We start from the raw sequence: 23,192 nt of genomic DNA, 5'->3' as shown, positions 1-23,192 counted from the left end.
ACAAAAAATACTGGGAATGTTTTTATAAAATGAAAACAAGTTCATGTGTACTTGTAGAAAACAGAAAAAAATTGTTTTCATTCTCATGGGAAACGTTTTCATAAAAATAACTCACATATTATTATTTCAAATTGTACTACTAGACACGTTTTCATTATTTTTGTTTTCTGAAGATGTTTTCTAATTAATCTACCAGACGCATTTTCATTTCCTGAAAATGCAAATTCGTTTTCTTGTTTTCATTCTCTAAAAATATTCTAAGAAAACATTCTTCGAAAACGTTACCGAATGGGCCCTAATTAACCCAATATTTGACTTAAGACTTTGGGGTTTCTTCTGATTGGAATCTATACTTCGGCTCAAAACTTAACCCTTTAACCTTTTAGAAATTACACAACAACTATCAAGTTCTCTATCAATTGGTACGCGGTTTGAAGTATGCATATTCCTCTTCTCCTTTAATCGAAGACGTGTCCAAAACAAATTCACTTTTATTTTCTCTAAATTATAAAATTAAAACATTAATTATCATGTATTAAATCCTTTTGGCATGTCCCATGTGTGTTTTTATTATGATTCATGAAGTTGGTTAACATCACCAGAGACAATATTAGAAGAGGGAGATGAAGCTTGTATTTTTTCTTCTCTTGGTCAAACTATTCATCTCAAGAGGAGAAAATGGGACCAGGCACACTAGGAATAGTATTCTAGCATCTCCTATGTTGGATCAAGTTGACAAGAGTTTGTTTAAGGTCCAAGAAACAGGCCTAAAATGAACCGATTTGTATTTTGCGATAGATGTGCCACTGTTAGCACTTTGGCTAAGCTTAACATAAAGAGATTGATTAATTTGTAATATGATCATTTTAGTGATTTGCGCTTATAATTTGACTTCTAATCAAGCCATTATGCTCTGAATGGGGAACTGGCTCAAATTAGTTTGTTTCTATACCTTGTATAATTATAAGGACTTCACAATTCTACTTCTGAATGCCTTGATCAGCCTAAAAATCCCCTGAGGAGGTGGGCTCGATGAGTGTATAAATGAGTTAAAATAGGCAATACGAGCTTTATAAACTTAAATGCAATTGAAAAACATGAGATGAGAATGAAGATTTCTCAATTCAATCCATTACAACTGAGAATTTAAAGAGATAAATTGGGAAATTAATAAATTGACATATTGGTAAGTAAATGCAAAGAGGAATGAACTAGCCTAGAACCTAGGAATCGATACCACGTGTTAGCAGAGCAATAAACTGAAAAGATAAGTTAGGAGTGATGAACTGGACATCCTGCAACAAAAGTGGTTGATTGAGTTCAATGAGATCAAGTGTTGATCGAGTATGAAGTCTGTTTATGAGAGAAAAGCTATGTGTTCAGAGTTGTGCTCTACATCTATTTATAGGCTCCTAGTTCTTCAATTTGCACGCTTGGTGAAGAGATGGTTGAGACTGTGTCAGTTCTTTCTTTGCGGTTTAAACTGGTGAACTAGTACATTGATTTTGGCACCGTCGATGATGGTATTTCCAAGCTTGACATTTTCTTCAACAAGTTAGTGCAGCTTTATTTGGAAAGTTTTAACTATGGAAGTTAGTCCAACTGTCGAAGTCAACTTTAAGTTTTAACTTGGGTAGTCGCGCCATCAATCGGGTAAAAGCAATTTTGAAATATAAACAACAGCTTTATTTGGAAAGTCAGAAATATTGGGCCTACTTGACCTTGGGCCTATACCTCAGGGCACTTGATTTTATGAATTCGAACAGCCCAAGCCCATCCTGATTTAAAAATCCCTAAATGTGCTTTTTTCCATTTTAGGTCCAAACACAAACTAGAGTGAAGTTGAGATACTTTATGAAAAAGAAGTTAAATTAAGAAAGGTAGAGCTAGAGGTGGGTATAGTCTGATTTGGTCTGATTTCACCTCAAAATCGGAATTGGAATCGGCATTATTCATCTAGTCCGGTTCGGTTTAATTTTGATGAAAAAAATTATAAAACCAATTCGGTTCGATTTCCAATTATTTCAATTTTGGACCGGAATTTTGTTTTTATTTTGAATTTTTTTACAAAACCCAACTAAAAAAATGTTATTTTTTTGGCTTAAAAATTCACAAATGGCCCAATTGCATGCAAATTGAGGTGATTGGGCCTAAAAAAGAGATCTGATTTGGAGTTGGATTAGGGGAAAGATTATTTATGGGCTTAAAAATTTAGCATTTGGCTTAAATATTTTATTAAAAAATTAAAAAATACAAAACCAATTCAGTTCGTTCCTGTCCAATGTTTTTACGACAAAAACTGAAACTGAAACTGGACCAAACCAATCCAATCCTGTCTAGTATTTGGTCAATCCAATTTTTTTCGATTTTTCGGGCCCAATTCCATTGGGTTTTCCAGTTTTCATTTTCGATTTGAATGCCCACTTGTAAGGGCACCACCATCGCAAGAGGCCAGCCCAGGCAAGAGGGGGACTTAAGGCCGAGGAGCAACTCCAACGCCCCAAGTTCAGCCCCGGCAAGGGGTGGGTCCCACGAGCCCAGGCAAGCCTGCGAGCAAGATAAGCCTGACCTAGCGCCTAAGGGCTACTGATCAAATTTTTTTACTATTGGCGCGGGGAATAGAAAGAAACAACGTGGCACTTCTCGAACGCTTGGATCAAATTTTTTTGAGAAATCCGACGGATGTGATTTTTTGGCTTAAAAAATTGCAAAAAAAAAAAAATCGAATATTTTTTTAAAAAATACCAAAAAATTATGGATTTTTTTCCCTATAAATACCTAATAATATTATTCACTTTCCACACCAAATCTTCATACAAATTCTTCTCTTTCCAATATTTTTAACTTTCCACTCAAATTTTTCTACTACTTTCCATTTGTATCAAAAAACAAATGGCCTCTTCCATCGAAGCTAGAGGCGCATGGACAACTCAGGAATATATTTTGTTGTGACGGGCAATGAGATGAAGTTCTCTCGTATGTGGAGAAAAATTCATGGAGAATTTTGTGAAAGATCGGGTCTGCCTTGGATAAAAATGGCCTTGGCTAGTAAGTGGAAAATTTTGAATAAAGAATTAGGGAAATGGAGAGATGTGTTGGCAAAAGTGAGGGAGAACGTTCGAAGCGGTCAAAATCTTAGCAACGAGGTAACAAATTTCTAATTGCCGTTTTATTCAATTTAATGTTGTGCATTTCCAATTTTATTTCATTTTAATAGATTATTCAAGCACAAATGTGGTTCGGTGCGATTGGGAAAGGCAAAAAAAGTTTCAACAATCACCGATGTTGGGATGCTGTGAAGAATTGTTTGAGATTCAAAATTATTTGCACGGGTCCGCCGGTTGTATTGAAAGAGATGCCGCTCCACGATTCATCGGCAACCGATTCGCCATTGGACTTCCCAATGGATCAAGACTCACCAATCCAACGTGAGCCGAGGCCTATTGGGAGAAAGGCGGCAAAGGCCAAAAGATGGAGCACTTCAAACACTGAATGTGCAAAAATTTTGGAGAAAATTACTAGGAACGGTGCACTGAGAATTAAGAGAGACTTGAAAAGAGAAGAAGCTAACAAAGCACGATATGAAGCATATGCAATTGAAAGGCAATAGGCACAAGAACAATACATGGAGGACAGAGAGATGAAAATCATGGCCATGGATACGAGCCATATGTCTCCTGAAACAAAGTCCTATTGGAAGCTAAAACGAAGGGATGCTATGAGAAGATGGACCTGGCAAATACGGATTGGTTAAATGATCAAAACCATTAGGTTGTATTGAAAGAGTTGCCATATGTATTAATTTGTTGTATTGTTTCTCTTTTATTGAATAAAGAAAGCATTAAATAATATAGCTATTTATTAAAAACATTTCATACATAAAAACAAACCTTAATTCATTACAAACCACACACAAAACAAAGCATAATTAAAAACAAACCATAATTCATTACAAACTGATCGGTTCATAATTGTATATCATTTCGTACCCTTCTAGCTTATGATTTGGTTATGTTTTTGAGTTAAACTTGTGCTTTTAATCCTTTTTGTGTTTATCTTTCAGTTCATTGAGCTTTAGGTAACAATGATGGCTTTGGATAGGAAATGATGCAATCCATGCATGTTAAGGCATGATTTGGGTGAATGGAAGAAGAGCTTAAAGACAAACTAATTTTGGCTATAAACCCTTGCCAGCCCAGTTTCGTAGGTCAACTTCTTGGCCTTGAATCAGCATGCTCTGGGGCTCGGATGAGGTGAAGATCTTCATGAAAGTTGTTCCAATGGGTGTGTACTATAACATATCCAAATGTCATCCCAATTGAACATATATGGAGTCCTTAGCCCATCCAACACTGAACCCTGCTCAGGAGGATTTGCAGCTGCCAGCTTTTAGCCATGTGCCTCCTTTTAGCCATGTGCCTCACCCCAGCTATAACTGACTTTGTACCCAACATAATGAGTGAAGTAGGGAGGCATTCCAGCTATGAAAGTCTAAAGGGGCAAGTTGGTACATGCTGGAGCTATTATAGAGAAAGCATGTGCATGCATGTAAAGCAGAAATGAAATGAAGTCAATTCCAGTCTCTATTCGGCAGCCGACTTGCAAGGCCTAAAACGCACACTTCTAGTCCTCCGATGGGAATACTTTCTTAATAGAAGTTGTTCCAATGGGTGTCTACTATAACATATCCAAATAGGAGCCCCATTGGATACGTTTTGAAACCTCTGGCCTTTCTACACAAAGTCTGGTTCAGAAGAATCATTTCTTTTCAGCAACCAAAAGAAAACCACATGGGTTGGCAGCAAAAGGCAGCCACAATTGAACACCTTTGAAAACCCATGTGAAGAAAGCTTCAAGAGCAGCAAAAGAAGTATGGGATGGAATTGATTCCAACCACACTAACATAGACAAGATGAAGTGAGAGTTATGGGTTGTATTAAAAGAGTAATGGTGGTGTTGGAATTCATCATGATGTTCCTCCCTCTTAGCCCTATAAATAGAGAAGTCTTCAAGCTTCAAAAAAAAACCCCAAGGGGGGGGAGCTCTCAAACACTTCTCTAGAGCTCCCTTCCCTTCTATCCCTCACATTCTCTTAGTTTCCTTTCAAGTTGTCAATTGTTGTAACAAAATGATTTTACTAAATTTTCCTTCAAGTTTTCAAGTTCTACTTTAATTTTATTTGTAATGTACATTCTTTCTTAAGTATTCAAGTTTAATTAGTTTCCAAGTTTCAATTATGGTTTTTGTTCTTATTCATTATGCTTATAAGTTAATATGTTAGTTTGAATGATTGATCACCATTTAGGCTTGCATGTTAGCTATCTTGGTTTGAATTAAGAGTAGACACCATACTTTAATTCGAATTGAACTATGAATAGGAAGAGTATGTATGGACATTCGATAACAGGGATTAGATACATACTTGGTTGTTTAAAATGTTCTTCTATGCTTAATGGGTTCCTAATGCTTAATTTTAGGTTAGACAACAAATGATCAAATTAGGGAATTAGGAACACAAGGTTATGACCAAACACCATGGCTTAATCATACTTTAGCTAGAATCAATCCGTTAATCTAATTGAACTTGGAAACTTATCTACTTGAGTTATTTTCTTTTCTTTCTTTCTTGTTTTATTTATTTTCTTTCTTGTTTTTCTATTTTGTGTAGGAAAACTGAATTTGATTATTCAATCACCAATCCCTATGGAATCGACCTCACACTTACATATGTTATACTACCGAACGGCTCGTGCACTTGCGAGTATCACAAGTTGAGGATGTAGCTGAATCCATTTTGGTGCAGCTGAATCGACGCAACACAAACCACACAAAAAACAAAGCATAATTAAAAACAAACCTTAATTCATTACAAACCACACAAAAAACAAAGCATAATTCCAAACAAAGCATTAAACTTGACTTCATCCACCATGATTGCCTTTCATCTCCCATAAGTGCTCGATCAAGTCAACTTGACGTCTCTCGTGAACATATGAAGATAGCATTTCCTGATAACGGTGAATCATAGGGTTGTTGTATCGACCGTCCATAATCAATGGTTCGTGCTCCATTGGTTGTCCATTTGCTCCCATGAGCCTTTCATAAATTCTTGTCAATGTCGTCTTCATGGTCGAACACCTCCGGAGCATCATAATCTTACTCATCCTCCACAATCATGTTATGGAGGATGATGCAAGTCATCATAATGCTCCGAAGCACCTCATCATCAAGCATAAGAGCAGCACCCCTAATAATTGCCCAACGAGCTTCCAAGATACCAAAACACATTTCCACGTCTTTCCTATAACCTTCTTGAAAGGCAGCAAAGCTTTTTTCTTTCTGCAATTAGGGATTCAGAATTGTTTTGACGAATGTCGTCCACTTCGGATAAATTCCGTCGGCTAGGTAGTACGCACCTGAGTATACAGTATTGTTGATTCGAAACGTGATATGGGGGGAATGACCTCTCAAGACATCATTGAATATCGGGGATTGATCAAGCACATTGAGGTCGTTTTGAGATCCGGTAACTCTGAAAAAGGCATGCCAAACCCAAGTGTCGAATGATGCAACGGCCTCTAGAATTATACTTTTTTGGCCCTTCCTATTCCCATAATCTTCTTGCCAAGCAGTTGGGCAATTCTTCCACTGACAGTGCATGCAATCGATGCTTGCAATCATGCCTAGGAAACCTCGAGCCTTGGCTTTTTGTAGAAGCCTTCGGAGGTCCCTAGGCGTAGGTTTGTGGAGGTAATCCTTCGTGTAGAGATTTTCTATTGCATCGCAGAATCTGACCAAGCACTCTAGGATAGTTGATTTCCCCATCCTAGCAATCTCATCCACCCGACCTGCAGATGCCCCATACGCAAGCATCTGCAAAGTGTTTGTGCCTGATAAATCCCGGCCATGAGCTGGCCGAAGGAGCCCCTTCTCTCGGCCCTGGCACTTGTTTGCAGAAGCTGAAACGCAGCGTTTCGCCAGGGCATTTCGCCTTCTTTAAAAATAAAAGAGGAAATGCTAAGGCATGATCATCTCGGCCTCAAGCATAGGCCGAGGCCGAGGCCGAACAAAATTACGGCCAAGACATTAAAGGCAAATCATCACGTGACAGCAGGGTCCCAGGCTTCATTTAATGAAGTAGTGCCTGTTTAATGCAGCAAAACCCATTGGCCACAAAGTAGCATTTAATGCATGAGGGAAGGTGGGAAGTGACTGAAGTCAGGATTTGGTGATGAAGATCAGAGTGATTAGACGTGGACATTCTCACAAGAATTCTGACAGCTTGATGTTGGTTCACCAGCTATCCATGCCATAAATGCGTCTCCACGGCCAGAGGTTCAGAACCCACGATCGAGAGCGGCGGCCGATATTCACCGGGATTTCTGGAGTCTCACCACCATACTTCACGATCCCAAATGTCGATTGGACTGCCCACTTGCGCTAATCAGACTCCACTATGCGTAAATTCAGCCTCGATTACTCATCCAGAGACTCTTCCTATAAATACAAGACTCGAGCTACATTCAAAGGGTTCAAACACCAAAACAAGCCTCCCACGGAGCAACTTATTTTCTTCTGTAATGCACTTTCAATATCTTTACTTGCTTTCCTAGGAGTAGTGTTAGGTTGTAAGCAGAATCCATTCATCAATATATCATACGACACTTGATTTTCAAGGCGCCGGAGCACCATCTCTGTTTGTTCGTTCACTCACCCCATATATCACACGACCGTCGCTCCCTGAGCAACGCGCCGGAGCACCGCCCAAAACCCACCACCAACACCATCACTCGACGGCCTTGTAGTTCAGGCCGTGAACCTAACAGCCGAGACCAGTTCCTCTCTCGGCTACAATCGTTTGCCAGGAAGACAGATCAAATAGGCGCACCATTCACCCATCCAACGCTCATCGAAACATCAACGCACGGTAAACCGTGCTGGCACGCCCGCGCACAACCGCACCGCACCCAAAAGCAGGAAACCCCGTGTTAACGCACATCCCCTCGGCCCGGAACTCCAGACCGTGAGATTTGCGCAGCAGACACAAAGCAGCTATAAGTTTTTGCTTTGGAAGAATACCCAAAACCCCAAGAGTATCGTACTTCTGGACGAAATATGTGTCGTAATTGCAAACATCATGCATGATTTTTTGGAACAAATGAGGCTGCATTCCATATCTCTCTCAAAAATAAGAAATAGGATATAACGAATTTGGGGATAAAGTAATCTTCCAAGAGATTCTTACCCCAAGAGTGCCTATATCTGTCCACATTCGGGGAACGACGACGGTGGTGTGCCTTGATTGATTGAGCATACCCACCACTAAAACAACCTTCCTCTTCTTCATCCAACTCACTATCTTCTTCAGCAGGTCTGCGCCTGATTTCTTCATCTTCTCACTGTTGCCTCTCCAACACCCTCCTCAAGTTAGACATTGAGAGTAGAATGTGTTTTGTAAAATATGAGAAATGAAAGGATAGAGAATATATGGTGTGAGAGGTCTGAGTTGAGGGTGTAGTTTTATAGAGGGATTTAGAAGATAGAGATGACACGTGGCGCAATTTTAGAGGGTGAAAATCTTATCTGAAATCTGAGATTAGAATTTTATAATAAATATCGACACGTGTCAACCGAAAATCTTATCTGAAATTTGAGATCTGAATGTTACAACAAAATATGGACACGGAGCAACCGAAAATCTTATCCGAAAATTTAATTAGAAAATTTTATCTGAAATTTTAGGTGAGAATTTTATAATAAATAATGACACATGGCAACTGAAAATTTTATCTGAAAATTTTATCAAAATTAATGGTTTAAGTATAAAAAATAGAAAATAAATTAAAGTGAATAGTAATTTCCCTTGCCCTTACCCTGTGGGGTGGAAACAAAAAAGGCAAGGGCTGCCACTATTAAAGTGGATAAGATTTTCGGTTGCCACGTGTCCATATTTATTATAAAATTCACATCTCACTCATCATACAATTGAAATGCCTACTCACTCATCATACAATTGAAATACTCCCGGTCCTCATAGTCCGACACAATCGAGTACAAGGACGACTCAATCATTGGCGGAGGCGGTTCCACCGAATCACGACGTGGGGGAGTATTTTCCTTCGAAGGACGTAATAGTGCCATTATTTCCGACACAGAACACACCACTGGAACTGATTGCGGGCATTGTTCACTTGAGGAGCCATGTGTAATGGTTTTCCTTTTTTTTTGTTTTGCCTTGAATAATCTATTAAAAAAATATAATTGGAAATGCAAGAAATATATTTTAAAAATGACATTAAATTGAATAAAACGGCAATTAATTTTTTTTTACCTCATCATCAAGATTTTGACCTCTTTGAATGTTTGTCCACGACCCTCTGGCTTCGATGGAAGAGGTCATTTGTATTTTTGCACAAATGAAATTTTGTAGTAGAAAATTTGGTGTGGAAAGTGAAAAATATTGGAAAGAGATGAATTTCTATGAAGTTTTGGTGTGGAAAGTGAATAATATTGGTAGGTACTTAGAGAAAAAAATTCCAGAATTTTTTGATATTTTTTACAAATTTTTTCGATTTTTTTTTCAATTTTTTAAAGTTAAAAATTAGAGAGCCGTTGGATTGGATAAGATTTTTGGATCAGAGGCTCTAGGAGAAGCCACGTGGCTTGTAGCCGTTGGTTTCTTGCAGTTGTGGGTCAACACTGATGTCACGCTGACGTTAGTAGCCTTCGAATAACAGCCCAGTTGATTCTTGCCCGTGGGCTTGCTCAGGCTGGTGGGTCCCACCCCTTACCCGGGCTGGACCTTGCGCGCTGGAGGGGGGGATTTGGGGCCTGGGGCTGCCATTTTCCTGGGTTTGGGCTTGCTGGAGGGGCTCTAATAGAGACAAATTTCATGTCCTATACGGCTATACCCAATCCCAGAGAATCGCAGGGTATACTGCCCAAATGCGAAAAAGGTTCCTTTTCCCAATTCACAAACAGACACACCACAAAGCGACTCGCTTCCCAAACTCAGAGAGTTCCAAAACCCAAAAGCTCTCCTTTTTCCCTCTCTGCCCCCTCCCTGCCCAGAAGACCGTAGGCCACCAAAAACCTTCCTCTCACAGTCACAAACAAACACTCACACAAACCCAAAAGCGACTCACTTCCCAAGCAAAACCCAAAGTTCCTTTTCCCATCTCTCTGTACTTTTCTTTCCGTACCAGTCATGGCTCAAAACAGACCCAAACAAGAAGAAGTAGAAGAAGATGAACAAGACGATTTGAAGAAGCTTATGAGCTCGTACCTTGGTCTGAGCTTGGGCATTTTCTTGGCTTTAGCTCCAACCAAGTTCCAAGAGCTACAGACCCAAGTGAGCGAGCTCTCTGCGAGGCTTTGGCAAGCGGAAGAACAAGTGAGACAGATGAGATCGAGAAGAAAAGAGGACTCAAAAGCCAACGCGAGAGTTGTGGAGATCTTCGCCAGCCACCGCAACGCTTGGCAGGCGGAGGAGAAGCGGCTGCTGAACCAGATCGACGCGGCCCACCAAGAAATTGCTCACCTTCATGGAAGGATTGTGGAGTTGGAGAAAACCCAGGACGAGTCGAGCGATAGGATTCAAGATTTGGAGAGAGAGGTTGGAGAGAGGGACGACATGATTGGGTTCATGGCCAGCAGAAGCGGTGAGGCTGAAGAAGACGACCACTTTGGCATCCTCCAACCACAACAACAACATCAAGTCAAGGATGATGTGAATGTGTACGACAATGCCGTTGCCTTTGGCTTTGACTCCCACTTGGTGGCCGATGCTTCCAAGCTCTGGCAGGTTTGCCTCCATTTTCACTTATTGGGTTTTCAATGTTTGTAAATTTTGTTTCAATTAAGACTCAAAAAAATTTCCATTATATTTTGCTTTGGTCATTGTGTGTTTGATTGTGATGTTGATGTGTCTAGCTCACCAATCATCACCGAAACTTATTTGCTGTTTACATGAACAAAGACAGCAATTGAGTGAAGCGAAAGCCATTATTAGCATCTTAGCTTAACATTTTTAAAAACAAGTCAAAACATTTGGTAAGACACAGGTCCATTGTCCTCTTCAGCACTAGCAAACAAGTTGTGCATTTTGGAAGGCATGTGTTGTTTCCATATGTAAAGTGAATAGTTATCCACAAATTATGTGATTTGGCATATAGTCTTTGGCCTCTGTAGGAGATAGGTGACTTATGGCTGTAATAAGTTCAACACCCATATTCTCTGCCAATAATTTGATGAACTATTGTAGCTTTTAGAAAAATGAAAAAAAGAAATTTATGTCTTCTCCTTTTCCCTTATGTTTCCTTAAATTTCTTTCTTTATTGTTTCTTCAATTTTTTTTTGATAAAATTTTAACTTCTTTCGGATAACATTCCTTTTCTATGTGGCAACAATTTATTGTTCTTTTGTCCCTTGGAAATGGGTTAGACATGTTGGACCATCTTCTGAGCCATCAAACTTAATTGGGACCTATTAAAAAGCGATTCCATGTGATCTTCTTTCACCACGTTGCTGGTGTGAATACTACTTGTACTAGTTAAATTTACATACTTATTTTTCTTTGAAAAAGGCATATTAGTTAACTTTGTTTCTATAAGATTTCTTTATTAAGGCCATTTTTTGAAATTTTTTTATTTAAATATTTGCCTAATTGATTAAATTGGTAAGATATTTCACATGTTTGATCCGTTTTCATCCTTTTGCAGGATGTACAGTATGAATCCCTTGAACCATTGTATCATATGAAGCATTTTGTACCAAGGTTTATATTTAACATTCTATATACTGATAATTTCTGAGGCATTTAATTAAAACTCTGTAGCTAATGAGAGATCAACGTGTCTTTCTCGCCTAGAAGGGAGTCCCCTTGGAAGCTAGATGGTGAATCGACCAGTGTATCCTCTAAACTAAAATTACTTGAACAAGAATTGCTAAATTTGGAAAATATTGGAAACAGTGATCTTTCCAAGGTACCTTCATTGATGAGGAAGCAGGCCAAGAGGTATCAAGCTCTTGCAGGGAAGATAGATGATCTGTGCAGAAGAATGGTAATGTTTAATCGCCCTTGTTTTACTTGTTTTATGCTATTTTATCATCTTATTGGTCTGTTAGTTCGTTTAGAAAACCCAAGTATTAACAAAAGAAGGTACAATAGAAAGAGAAAAAGTAAACACAAAAGGAGAAGAAAGAAAAGAGAGTTCTGTGTATATGTGAAGCATAATGCTTTGTTATCATGAAGCTTCTGCCTTACAGTATGTCTGAATATGCAAGCATTCCTGTTGATGCGTGCTATATTGGAAAGTTATTAAGGTTAAAATCTTCTATTAACAGAAGAAAGTACCAAAAATTTAAAAAAAAAATCTGAAAAAATTAGAAACAAAATAGACTTTTGTATGCAAGAGATTCGCTGTTGTTTTTTTGTTTTGTTTTGGGGGGATCAACAAGAGATTTGCTGTCAATGCCTGTTATATTGGGAAGTTGGTCCTGTGGCTCTGACTATTATTCAAGCCCACCATTAGTTAACTATACACATATTTTAATTAATCATCATGTACTTAGTTATTGCAGCTAGAACCGAACAATCCTTTGTTAAAATTCGAGATATAATAAACCACTATTTCAAAATGCCTGTGAAACTAACGAGTTTTTTATTCCCAAATATGCAACTGATTAACGAACTCTTCGTACAATATTCTAGTTCTTCCATGTAGACTTCTTTGAGAAAAATAGTCTTTTTTGTGTAATTCTAAATGTGAGGTAATTTAGAAAGTGCTTTGTAAACATATGCAAAAAAATGAAATATATCATTTAGTTTATCCATGCCAAGTCTAACTTTTGATTATAACCTCAACCTTTTTTTACCAATAAGAAGATACGACTTATTTGAAATTAATTAAATTAGCAATTCATAAAAATTAAAATATAAATCTTTCTGTAGTAGTTCGTTGCCCCTTATCATATCAAGTTCCGGTTCTTGGTCATGAGTTATACCTGAGGTGTCTTTTTTTTACTTGCATCTGTTTTTACTTTTGGAACTTTTAGCAATTGTCTCCAAAGGTAGTTGAACGATTAAATTTTTTGTTGTGTTCACAAAATTGTCTTGTTTTTACAGCAGGATAGTGATCCCTCTGAACCCACACTCAGTCCAGAGTTTCGTACGCAAAGACAAACAGAATTTTTACTTGAATCATTTAGACTTCAGCAACGTGCATCAGAAACTGCACAGAAGCTGATGGCAGTACAAACAGAGATTGGGAAGAGTTATTATGGGGGTGAGGTGGGGAACCAGGCCAAACTTACCACTCGACGGTCTTTGGATTCCATTAGAAACAACTTCAAAGAAATCCAGAGAAATTTGGAGATATGGTTGGCCAGAATTATTGGAGATCTTGAAGGTATTCTAGCCAGAGATGGTGCTTCTCGCGTAAGGGAATACTATATTTCTAGGTACCCTTTTGTTCAATAATCTCTAGACTTGAATTCAAATCTGTCCACCAAATTGTTACTCTTTCTGTAAGTAAGCCATAAGGGTGGCGGTTCGATGTCCTCATTCCACTTTGTTTATGGTAGCATCTGTATATGTTGTCTATTTTCCTTTTCGTTCCATTCATTTTTTTGGCTTGAAAATCTGTTGATTAATCATAAAAAAAATCTTCACAACAGTCAAAAGAGAACAAAACTGACGCATATCAAATATTTTGGTTTTACATATTAGATTTTATCTTAAGGTTTGAACGCTCTGCGTATTTTTAAGGTTTCAAGCTTGTGCTATTTCAACTCAAATCTACACTCCTGACTGTACTGCTGAAATATTTCGATTTAACCGACATGTTTGATTATTTGTCAATTATAACTGAATTGAATAAAATAACCCTAAGGAAATCTCTGGTAATAAGGCTAAATGTAGTCCAGGGCTAAAATTTAGCCCTCCAAAATATTAATTTTTTAAAGAATAGTGTAGGGCTAAATTTTTCCTTCTCCAGCCATGCAGGGCTATATTTTAGAGTCCTTCATATTTTATTATTTTGAGAAAAACTATGGTACAACACTCATACATTTCACAACTATGTATTTTTTAATTTAATTAAACTACTATTTAGAAATAATATTCCATATATGACACATATATGTTGATAAGAACAAGAATTTTTTTTATAATTTTTTTTAAACAACACGAATTGAAAACATTTAAAAATGTGACCACATTTTTAAAAATAAAATAAAAAATGGATGGGTTTCAATGGTCTGACCTCCAACGGTCATGATCAAGAATTTTTTATAATTCTTTTTAAACAACACTTGAAAACATTTAAAAAGGTGACCACACTTGATAATTTATCTTCTTGAAAAGCACATGCATGGGGCCCACAAAAAATTTGGCCTAGGCTACATGTGACTCAGTTGGAGGGCTAAAGGGCTAAATGTGACCCTCCAAATTTGGCCAAAAGTTTTTTTAGCCCATAGCTGGAGATGAGTTTTACATTATTTTAGGATTATATTTGGGATATAGCCCATGGCTGGAGATGGCCTAAGTGTCTCATTTAGAGGTGGGCACGGTCCAGTTCAGGTCGCTTTATCCCCAAACTGAAAATTGAACTGAATAAAATAACCCTAAGGACCCGTTTGGTTCTTGGGAAAGGAGGCTTGGAGATGGGAAATCAATTGCTTTCCCATGTTTAGTAAGTCTAAGAGTGGGAAATGGTTGCCTGACATATGAAAAAGTAAGAGGGGAAGTGAAGCCCTTCTCCCAACTTGGGTTTTGTTTTCCCTCCTCATGGGAAAGTTTGGGAAAATAAGCTAACATTAACTGTACATTTTTTATAACTATTTTGTCCCCATTAACAATTTAGAATTACAATATATCATTAGATGCATTTTTTTTATTTGATTTAATATGGGTATAATTGAAAATTTATACAAACTTTGTTTTCCATTCCTACTCAAAACAAACATGAGAAAGGAAATGAAGTGATATCTCCCGATTACTTTCTCAGCATTACCAAACGTAGGAAAGGAATCTTTCATTTCCCATCCCTTGGGAAATGTCATGGGAAGTGATTTTCCCTCAAATCCGTTTCGTTAACCAAACAGAACCTAAGTGTCTCAGTTAGAGATGGGCATGGTCTAGTTCGATTTAGTTTACCCCCAAATCAAAAACTCAAATTGGTCATTGAACATGCATCAAGGTCTAGTTCGGTTCACTTTACCCCCAAATCAAAAACTCAAACTGGTCATTGAACGTCAAGCCTTCTTTTTATTTTATTTATATATATATATATATATATTTTATAAATGACTAGTTTGAGTAATTGAATAGCATGTGGGGACTTTTTCAGGGTTTGGGCTCTCATTTGTTCTGATATGTCAAGAGCCCTTAAGTCACGTACGTCGTGGGTACTTGTAGCTTTAGTGGTGGAAAGTTCACCCCTACACCCTATATTAGAGGGTCTCCAAGGAAAATGTCAAATAAAAAACATCAAATTTGAATTTGACGGCCTATGTGGCAATTTAACATCATGAACAACTTCTTATTCCACCCGAACTGTTAAATAAAATTATTATTTTATTAAAGAATAAATGAAAAACAAAGAAAATATGGTAAGAGAAAAGCACATGGAAGCTTGAAAACGTCACTTTTATACATAGCAGGCGGGGCCCATTCATTAAAAAACTCTCGATAATTGAAATAACGTCTTTGTTACATGCTGTCAAAATTGCCGCTGGTTCACAAGACGTTATTTACACGTCGGATATAGCACTTCGGGTGGATATGAGTCAGCCGCCTTTTCTAGCCGTTTAGCACTCCACCTGGCTTTTGACAGCTCGGGCGGAGATGCTCTTAGAGTTCTAATGTCCTCTACCCCAAGAACCAGGAGAAAAACTTAGTTATCCTCGTTTCATGGAAGTCTTTCTCCTAGATCAGAGTCTGTTGTCTACCCTACATTTATAGTTGGCAATTTTTAAGGTAGTATTTCTGCAAATTGATCTAGCGAACCATTTACTAAGATCATATCAAATTAGAGCATATCATAGATGAATCACACACAAATTTAGATATAACTGAGTACCATTGCGAAACACTACAAAGTTTATTTTGAATCAGGCAAGAACACCACAGGAAAACATCAAGTAGAAGCTCCAGCCTCTTCCAGCAACTGCTTCACCTTTGTAACATAGTCTCCCATGGCCTCCTCCTTGGATTTCCCTGCCGCAAAGGTTTAAAAAAAATTCAGAATTATGCTAGAGTGTAAGAAGATTAACATGAATCTGTAAAAATCAATTTGCTCGGAAGTATTACCTTCAACAGCCTTCCATGCATCCCACTTTGCTCTGTCCCTCATATTGAATATTCCCGGGCGGCCTGCAAGTCAGCCACGAAGGAACAAACATGAAGGGAAAATTCAGAGGACAGGACAGTTAACTATCTCTAGTTTGTAAAGCAATGAGAGAATGAAAAATAGTGGACTAATCATAATTTTAGGGAGCATTATACTTACTGGTGTTCACTGCACCAACAGTGGCTTGCTTGTACAGCCCATAGAGGATGAGCTTGTTCTCATTGGTTGTTGACTCTGGAAGAGTCTTGGCTTTTTCAGCATGCTCATCAAACTCCTCCTGCAAGACCCCATCCCAGTCAAATGTGATTCAGAACATAACTATTCATCATCATTCCAAATAAAAACATAAAGAACTAAGTTATAAGGAAACTATAAAAGCATTAATGCCAAGAACTACAAAAACATTTGAATTTCCCCTTTGGATAACCATCTGTAATTCATAAAAGCAATGGAGCAACGAAATAATTCGGCAAATAAAAATAAAAATTTACTTTATTACAAGTGGAGATTCAGTCAGCTACTAACTAGGAATGCCTCAGACCTATGTTCAAATTTGCAACTTTTCACAGGTAGTAAATAACAAGCTAAATCACAAATCATAAAGCCATACTCTTGCTAAGGTGTAGAACGCTAACTCACAACTCCAAAATTAACATAAACTATGCATAACTTAGGGAGCACACCAAGCTTCTTTACACAATAAAATTTATGCAGTTCCAAAGTCCAAAGTTTATGGGGAAGTTTATTCACCTAATTAATATCATAATATCATAATATCATAAGCAGAAAAATGTACCAGATGACATTTTCTTAAAATAATTATTGGGAAGTTTATAGGTAGGTAGTGGATTGGACATAAGTCCTTATCACGAATCTTCGACATTTCTTCTCTCTATATTCAGTTAAAGAAAACAAGCAACCAGAATGTAATGAAAAGGAGTGAAAAACCTCACTATAGGATTTGCATTTTGATAATACCATCTGGATCTGAACTGAAGCTCTGATCCATGATATGTAGATCAAGAACTTCAACCAAAATGAAGATCAACAGTCCAAAACAAAGAAAACGAAGAGAACCCACTAAAATTAACTATAATTCTTGCTGATTTTTCACCAATTAAACAAAAAGAGTAACAGATTCAAACCCAACATATTACATTCAGATCTGAACTAATTCCACTACAGCAGAAGAAAAATTAACCAAAACAGAACCTAAAGAAACGCTGATTTTCTCAGTGAGTACAGATTAAAATTGAAAACAATGGAAGCGGAATAGAATTAAGAGCATACCTTCAAACCCATTTGCTCGATCTGCGAGATTGAATCTGCTGTTGGTTCAACGGATGGAGTCGCAGTGCCGTGTGCGTGTGTGGTGGTGGAATGGAGGTGGTGATATATAAGCAGTCTCTGATTCTATGCCCCATGGTCTATTATTAATAAAAGCCACGCAACGTTTGGCGTGATTTGTTTTTTTTTTGGGCTTTTTGTTTCTCTCATGTTATTTTAGAAAAAAAAAAAATTAGGATGAGGTCCTTTTCTTGTTCTTGATTGTCACGTTTTTGGATTATACAAATGTCTTTCCCAACAAAGAATTTTTTTGTTTTTTCACAACAACTATATGTGACATTTGAGGGAAATGCTCGGTTAAGGATTTTATGGTAAGGTTCTAACATATTAAACTCACTAACACGTATAATGGATATTGAGATTAAAAGTCATTAATCAGTCGTTAACTTAAAATCCTCAATGAAAAAGATCTTGATATTTGAATTTACATTTTTTTTTTTAAATCTTTTAAAAAATTTGGAATTGGATTGTAGTGTTACTAGATTCTCTCTATATATTTTATCCTTCCCCTTACGAAAGCATATTCCGTGTGATATTAATTCAAGATGATGGTGGTGTGAATGAGAAGTGAGAATAAAAAATCTCACATAGTCGGAGAGGTCCCATTCTCAATATGTAGGTAGGCTTTTATGGGCCTTAACGTTTTTAGGTGTAACAACTAACCACCTTTTGATGCCCATCTATGATCTATCTACCCAAAACTAATATCTGAATATATTTATTATAAATTTAAAAATAAATAAAAAAGATATTGCATGCATTATATCACATCGCTTGTACGACAAATTTTATCATCATTATTCAATTTTAGTATATGTAAAGCTATTATCTTTTCTTTCGACCCAAAAAAAAAAAACTAATATCTTTCCACACTCTTTTTCTCTCCCCCAACACCGGAAATCCACTTTTCTCTCTCTGCTACCATTGTGAACTCCATTATTGCAATTCTCTCAAACTTTCCCACATCTCAAAATTGAAACTATAAATTGTCTAATTTGTCTATTTTAAACTTGGGTCAGACATGGCATATGTGAGTTAGACCATTTGGTTAGGGCAGTGAACCCTCCTCTTTCCTTGTATCTAAGTTCTAGTGTCAGTTTGGCATTGCTTATTTAGGGTAATAAGTGATTTTTTAAAAATTTTGGGAAGCCCATCCCATTTGGTAAACTATGAGAAAATCACTTAGTGTTAAAAATTGCTGTGAGAGAAAGCTATAAGGGAAAGCAGCTAATGATGTGCTTTCATTTTCTGATTATACGGGAATCAGTTTCGAAGATGCACTAGGTTTAATGATTATATGGGAATCATTTTCTGATTACGAGGGAATTAGTACCAACAACACTCTTAACAAAAAGTTAACCAAACACCAAACTGCTTTCTCTCACAGCTGATTTCTCTCACAACAAGTCTGACAACGATTATTTCACAGCACAGCAATGCCAAACTAGCCCCTAGTCTTCTTTCTGGTAGATTAGATTAAATTTAGAGTCGTTTAGACTATCACTTGTATTATAAAAATAAAAAATTAGGCTAGACATACATCTCTGGACTAATTGTTGGTTTGGGTGTAGGGACTTGCAGAACTTTTTAAACCAGAATTGTGAAGCAAACCCACTTGGATTAGCCCCTCTTAACACCGACACAAATCGAACACCACAAGAAACAGAAGCATTGCAAATCCGGTGGTTGTAGTACAAAACGTAAGTGATTTAGCTTAAACAACAGTACGATCACCTTTTTTAATCATGTTTAGCTTTTGCTTCCGTTCAGGATAAAATTTGGATTGTATACATATCTGAAAATTGTTTTTGAAGTTTTTGTCCCAAATCATATATTTATTTGTTTATGACACTGAATGGAGAACTCGAACGATTAGAAGAGTAGAGGTTCTCTTCGATAAAACCATAGCGAAAGGAAGTGAACTCGGACTCCCAAAAGACTAAATCAAGGACCAAAAGGAACAGCAGCAGTCTTAAGATAATTGCTAAAATCCAAATACTCAAATGCAAGATGGACAGATAAAATTTCTCAACGTTCCAACCAAAATTTAACACCTGCCGATGGCAGACTAATAAACTCAGTACTCCACCTATTTCTTTTCTTCCTTCTCTGCCTCGGCAGCCTTCTTCAGTCTCGCACCAACATGACGTTCATTCATACGCTCAACGCGTAGCTTGTCATAAGCCTTAAATGCCTTCATATCATTTGTAACCTTCACAAGCTCAACAGTTGGCTTCTCCCTTACAATGGGCATGTAAGGGCCTGAAATTTGGGTAGCATTGGCAAGCTCCTCAGGACTTGAATCGCCCGCCTAAGACACAACAAGTTTATGCAATTAAAGGTTGCAACTTGCATACAGATGGCAACAACGAGAATATCACACTCCATATACACGTTGAATATGTTAACAGAATATTATTACCTTCAACTTCCGTGCACGTCTTGGGAAGACAACTAACTTGGCCTTATATGTTTTCAACCTCTGAACATTTGCTTGAAGACCTTCTAGAGATCGATTCTTGCGGCGATGATCAACAGCTATGCCAATGGTTGGAGCAAGCTTCTTCGGGATACCAGCAGCCTGTAATAGATTACAAATACATCAAAGCAAAGGATAAGCAAGCATTCCATAATTCCAACATTTTCCTGAATATAGGTAATATTCAGAATGTGCAGAAAAACTGCAGGAAACTCCATTCATCCTATCAGAAACATTCAAATTAAAGGCAAAAGGGGGAAAAATCTGTTGAAACCACAAGTTTCTGAACGTTAATAATAGTTTCTTATATGACAGACGGAATTGGATTCCCTAGGCCTCATTCGATGATCCATTACTAACCGAAACAAACATTGTTATAACTAAACTTTTGTATATGCAGAACCAACTAAACTTTTGTATATGCAGAACCATGTACCCTACTAAGACAAAACGTTAACATGACAAGTACTAGAAATTTCCCTTCCCTTTTTTAGATGAGCAACAATTATATCAAAAACAATAGTCTCACCTTCAGTTCTTCAAGAGTAAATCCTCTGCCAGATCTTACTTTCATATTGTATTTTAACGTTTGGCCATGAACGACAGGTCGCAGTGGTCCAGATGTAGGGCGAGGAAAAATCTTCACAGCTTTCTCTTGACGGGCTGGAGATGGTATCAACCAACATAGAGAAGAAAAAAGTAATAAGAATATCTGATTAACCCAAACAATGAAAGGAATACACAAAATTAACAAAGATTGGATAATCAAAGATTTTTTATTAGAGGTAATCAATTGAATATCTAATTTCTTACCCTTTCTTCGACGTGTTTTACGCGCTGGCTGATTAAACCACGTTTTCACATAATTCTGCCAATGCTTTCTGAAGTGCGAGCTAGGAATGACATTGTTGTGCTTCACCATGACTTACCTGCAATAGGCATTTGAACAAGGGACTTCAACATAAAGCAATGCACATTCATTTCTTTTACATATCATCCCAAACATGTAACAAAGAAGGGTACGAACCAGCACAAAGATTAAGATAAACAGTTTTAAAGCAGGCAAAAACAACATAAATACAAGCCGTTGTTGAACAAGAAACTAAGAAAAGCAATTGCAATTAACACATACCCATTCGGAAGTTAGTGGACATGGTCAGAGACAAGGGGCATTAAATTACAAATAGCCATACTGTTCTTCAATTGAGTTAAAACGGAAATGGGTTCTGCAATTTTTGTTTATTAGCTCGGCATTTCATCAATAAAAATGCTTGAGAGTTCAGAACAAAGAAACTCAGCTTGCACATTTTCTAACTCGCCAAAAACAACAAAAAAAATAAAATGTTGCCACATTTAAAAGTTTGTTCTTGTTTTTAGAACCGGCATACAACAGAAGTTACAGAACCCAAATTGCAACACTAGAAGTGCTTGAGAATCCAAGTTCGAAAAACTATTATCCTCAAACAGTGATCAATATAATACAAAAGTATAAGTTTTTCATCTGGCATCAACTACACCAATGACAAACTTAAACTTCAATTGCACTAACAAGCAGAGGGGAATTTGAAAATGGCTCCACACAACTAATTGACCAGGCAAACCAGATTGCATCATACCAACATCAAATGGATATAAATCTTCTACAATACCCACTGGATATACCCATTAGAAATCAATTTTAATAACATTTGCTCATAAACGCAATGGACAATGATACAACTGCATAGATTAGTATAGTAAACTGCGGAATCAAAAAGAGAGAGAATGGAAGTAGGGAACGTTACCGGCTTTGAACAGAGCACCTGCAGGCTGACTGTTGAACTAGGGTTTCCTTCGGCTTTTAAAAGACCTGCCCTTCTCATTTGGACGGCTCTGATTTGTTTTTATTTTAATTTTTTTCAAATTACATTTTTTTTTGTCCTTCATTTTCCACTTTGATAACTGTCATTTAAATTGTGACAATTTAATCTTGTAATTTTATTTAAGTACCAATCAAGTCCTTCAAATGTAATTTTATTCATTTAGGATTCTTTAGAAAGCACATCTGTTCATAAATGCTTCTTGCAAAAACACTTTTATTATAAAAATGTTTGAATTTTCATAAGAATTTCAAGTGCTTCTTGGAAAAACACTTGACATAAGCAAAATTGATGAGACAAATGTGCTAGTTATGAGTCCATCTGATAACCATTTTGTTTTTAGTTTTTGCTTTGACTTTCTTTGAAAACTGAAAACATGTTTTATAACACTTTTCGTTTTTCGTCTTTTGAAAAATGAAAACTAGATTTCTAAATAAGGGTGATTGCTTAAGTTGGTTAGACATATTGTTTACACATCAAACAATTTGTTTTATGAGCAAAGTGCCTTAACGTGCTTAGAATTCATGAAACTTTAGGTGTATGATTGTCAAGATGTTAGAGTTATTGGGTAACTTTTCAGCTTGAAACTCACAATTTTGAAATTGGGATGCTTGAGCAAGTCTGGGGCACTCGAAATAGTATATTCCCTTACCGCCCCATGCCTTTTGCCATGACAAATGGATGGGAGCTCGAGTGGACGTCGTGTTGTTTTGTATATGGCTCCATCTTAACTAGATAACTACTAAGGCTTGGTTTGGGGTTGCTTAACTTAAAAAATAAGCAGCTTTAAAAAAAGTTTTGGGGATTTGGGTGTTTGGTAAATCAAATCCAAGCTGCTTATTTAATAAGTTGCTGTCATTCAAAGCTGAAAAACAGAAGCAGGTGGGGAGCTGCTTCTGAAATCTGCTGCCAGGAGAAGCATGCGGAGGCTTTAATGAAACTTTCAAAATGCCTATACTGCCCTTATCTATTTTAACAAATGACACGCTATATCCCATCTTTTTCTCGATCAAACCCTACGAAGCTCATATCGCACTCTCCAATCCTTGCAGCCGTTCCTCAAGTTTTCTGGAGTTGTCTCAGCAAGAGGGGCTCTCTCAAATCTGTTCACTGAAGCTGCGTTACAGGTATCTTCCATGTCCTCCTGAGTATCTT

At 37.2% G+C, this 23,192-nt stretch overlaps 3 protein-coding genes across 5 annotated transcripts; 1 reads left to right on the top strand and 2 right to left on the bottom strand.

The window, feature by feature from the left end:
* Nucleotides 1-9,919: 9,919 nt before the first annotated feature.
* On the top strand, nt 9,920-13,603 carry LOC110768284 (Ribonuclease P protein subunit P38-like protein). 3 transcript variants are annotated; one of them, XM_021971992.2, is made up of 4 exons: nt 9,920-10,804; nt 11,721-11,776; nt 11,870-12,062; nt 13,130-13,603. In XM_021971992.2, the coding sequence occupies exons 1-4, from the start codon at nt 10,208-10,210 to the stop codon at nt 13,478-13,480; spliced, it is 1,197 nt and encodes a 398-aa protein (XP_021827684.2). In that variant the 5' UTR covers nt 9,920-10,207; the 3' UTR covers nt 13,481-13,603. The 3 variants fall into 3 exon arrangements, with proteins under 3 accessions (XP_021827684.2, XP_021827683.2, XP_021827682.2); XM_021971991.2 differs by having other exon boundaries at nt 9,925-10,804; nt 11,873-12,062; nt 13,127-13,603; XM_021971990.2 differs by having other exon boundaries at nt 9,925-10,804; nt 13,127-13,603.
* A 2,421-nt stretch (nt 13,604-16,024) lies between these two features.
* On the bottom strand, nt 16,025-17,801 carry ACBP6 (acyl-CoA-binding protein 6). The gene is made up of 4 exons (XM_021971989.2): nt 17,643-17,801; nt 16,512-16,629; nt 16,313-16,375; nt 16,025-16,219 (listed from the first exon to the last, which is right to left on the bottom strand). Exons 1-4 carry the CDS (start codon nt 17,652-17,654, stop codon nt 16,140-16,142), a joined length of 273 nt encoding a protein of 90 aa, XP_021827681.1. The 5' UTR covers nt 17,655-17,801; the 3' UTR covers nt 16,025-16,139.
* A 1,845-nt stretch (nt 17,802-19,646) lies between these two features.
* Nucleotides 19,647-22,071, bottom strand: LOC110768286 (large ribosomal subunit protein eL13z). The gene is made up of 5 exons (XM_021971993.2): nt 21,963-22,071; nt 20,992-21,107; nt 20,708-20,841; nt 20,122-20,280; nt 19,647-20,010 (listed from the first exon to the last, which is right to left on the bottom strand). Exons 2-5 carry the CDS (start codon nt 21,098-21,100, stop codon nt 19,789-19,791), a joined length of 624 nt encoding a protein of 207 aa, XP_021827685.1. The 5' UTR covers nt 21,101-21,107; nt 21,963-22,071; the 3' UTR covers nt 19,647-19,788.
* Between the last annotated feature and the right edge of the window lie 1,121 nt (nt 22,072-23,192).

Source organism: Prunus avium, chromosome 5 (genome assembly GCF_965620075.1).
Source record: "Prunus avium chromosome 5, drPruAviu1.hap1.1, whole genome shotgun sequence".
NCBI lineage: Eukaryota > Viridiplantae > Streptophyta > Magnoliopsida > Rosales > Rosaceae > Prunus > Prunus avium.
This window is presented reverse-complemented; position numbering and strand designations above follow the sequence as displayed.

Coding starts and splice junctions, on each gene's coding strand:
- LOC110768284 (XM_021971990.2), top strand. CDS start 10,208: ATGGCTCAAAACAGACCCAAACAAGAAGAAGTAGAAGAAGATGAACAA. Junction 11,777..11,869: donor ATGAAGCATTTTGTACCAAG/GTTTATATTTAA, acceptor TTTCTCGCCTAG/AAGGGAGTCCCCTTGGAAGC. Junction 12,063..13,126: donor ATGATCTGTGCAGAAGAATG/GTAATGTTTAAT, acceptor TTGTTTTTACAG/CAGGATAGTGATCCCTCTGA.
- ACBP6 (XM_021971989.2), bottom strand. Junction 16,376..16,511: donor TGTTGGTGCAGTGAACACCA/GTAAGTATAATG, acceptor GCTGACTTGCAG/GCCGCCCGGGAATATTCAAT. Junction 16,220..16,312: donor TGCATGGAAGGCTGTTGAAG/GTAATACTTCCG, acceptor CCTTTGCGGCAG/GGAAATCCAAGGAGGAGGCC.
- LOC110768286 (XM_021971993.2), bottom strand. CDS start 21,100: ATGGTGAAGCACAACAATGTCATTCCTAGCTCGCACTTCAGAAAGCAT. Junction 20,842..20,991: donor TAAAACACGTCGAAGAAAGG/GTAAGAAATTAG, acceptor TACCATCTCCAG/CCCGTCAAGAGAAAGCTGTG. Junction 20,011..20,121: donor GACGTGCACGGAAGTTGAAG/GTAATAATATTC, acceptor GTTGTGTCTTAG/GCGGGCGATTCAAGTCCTGA.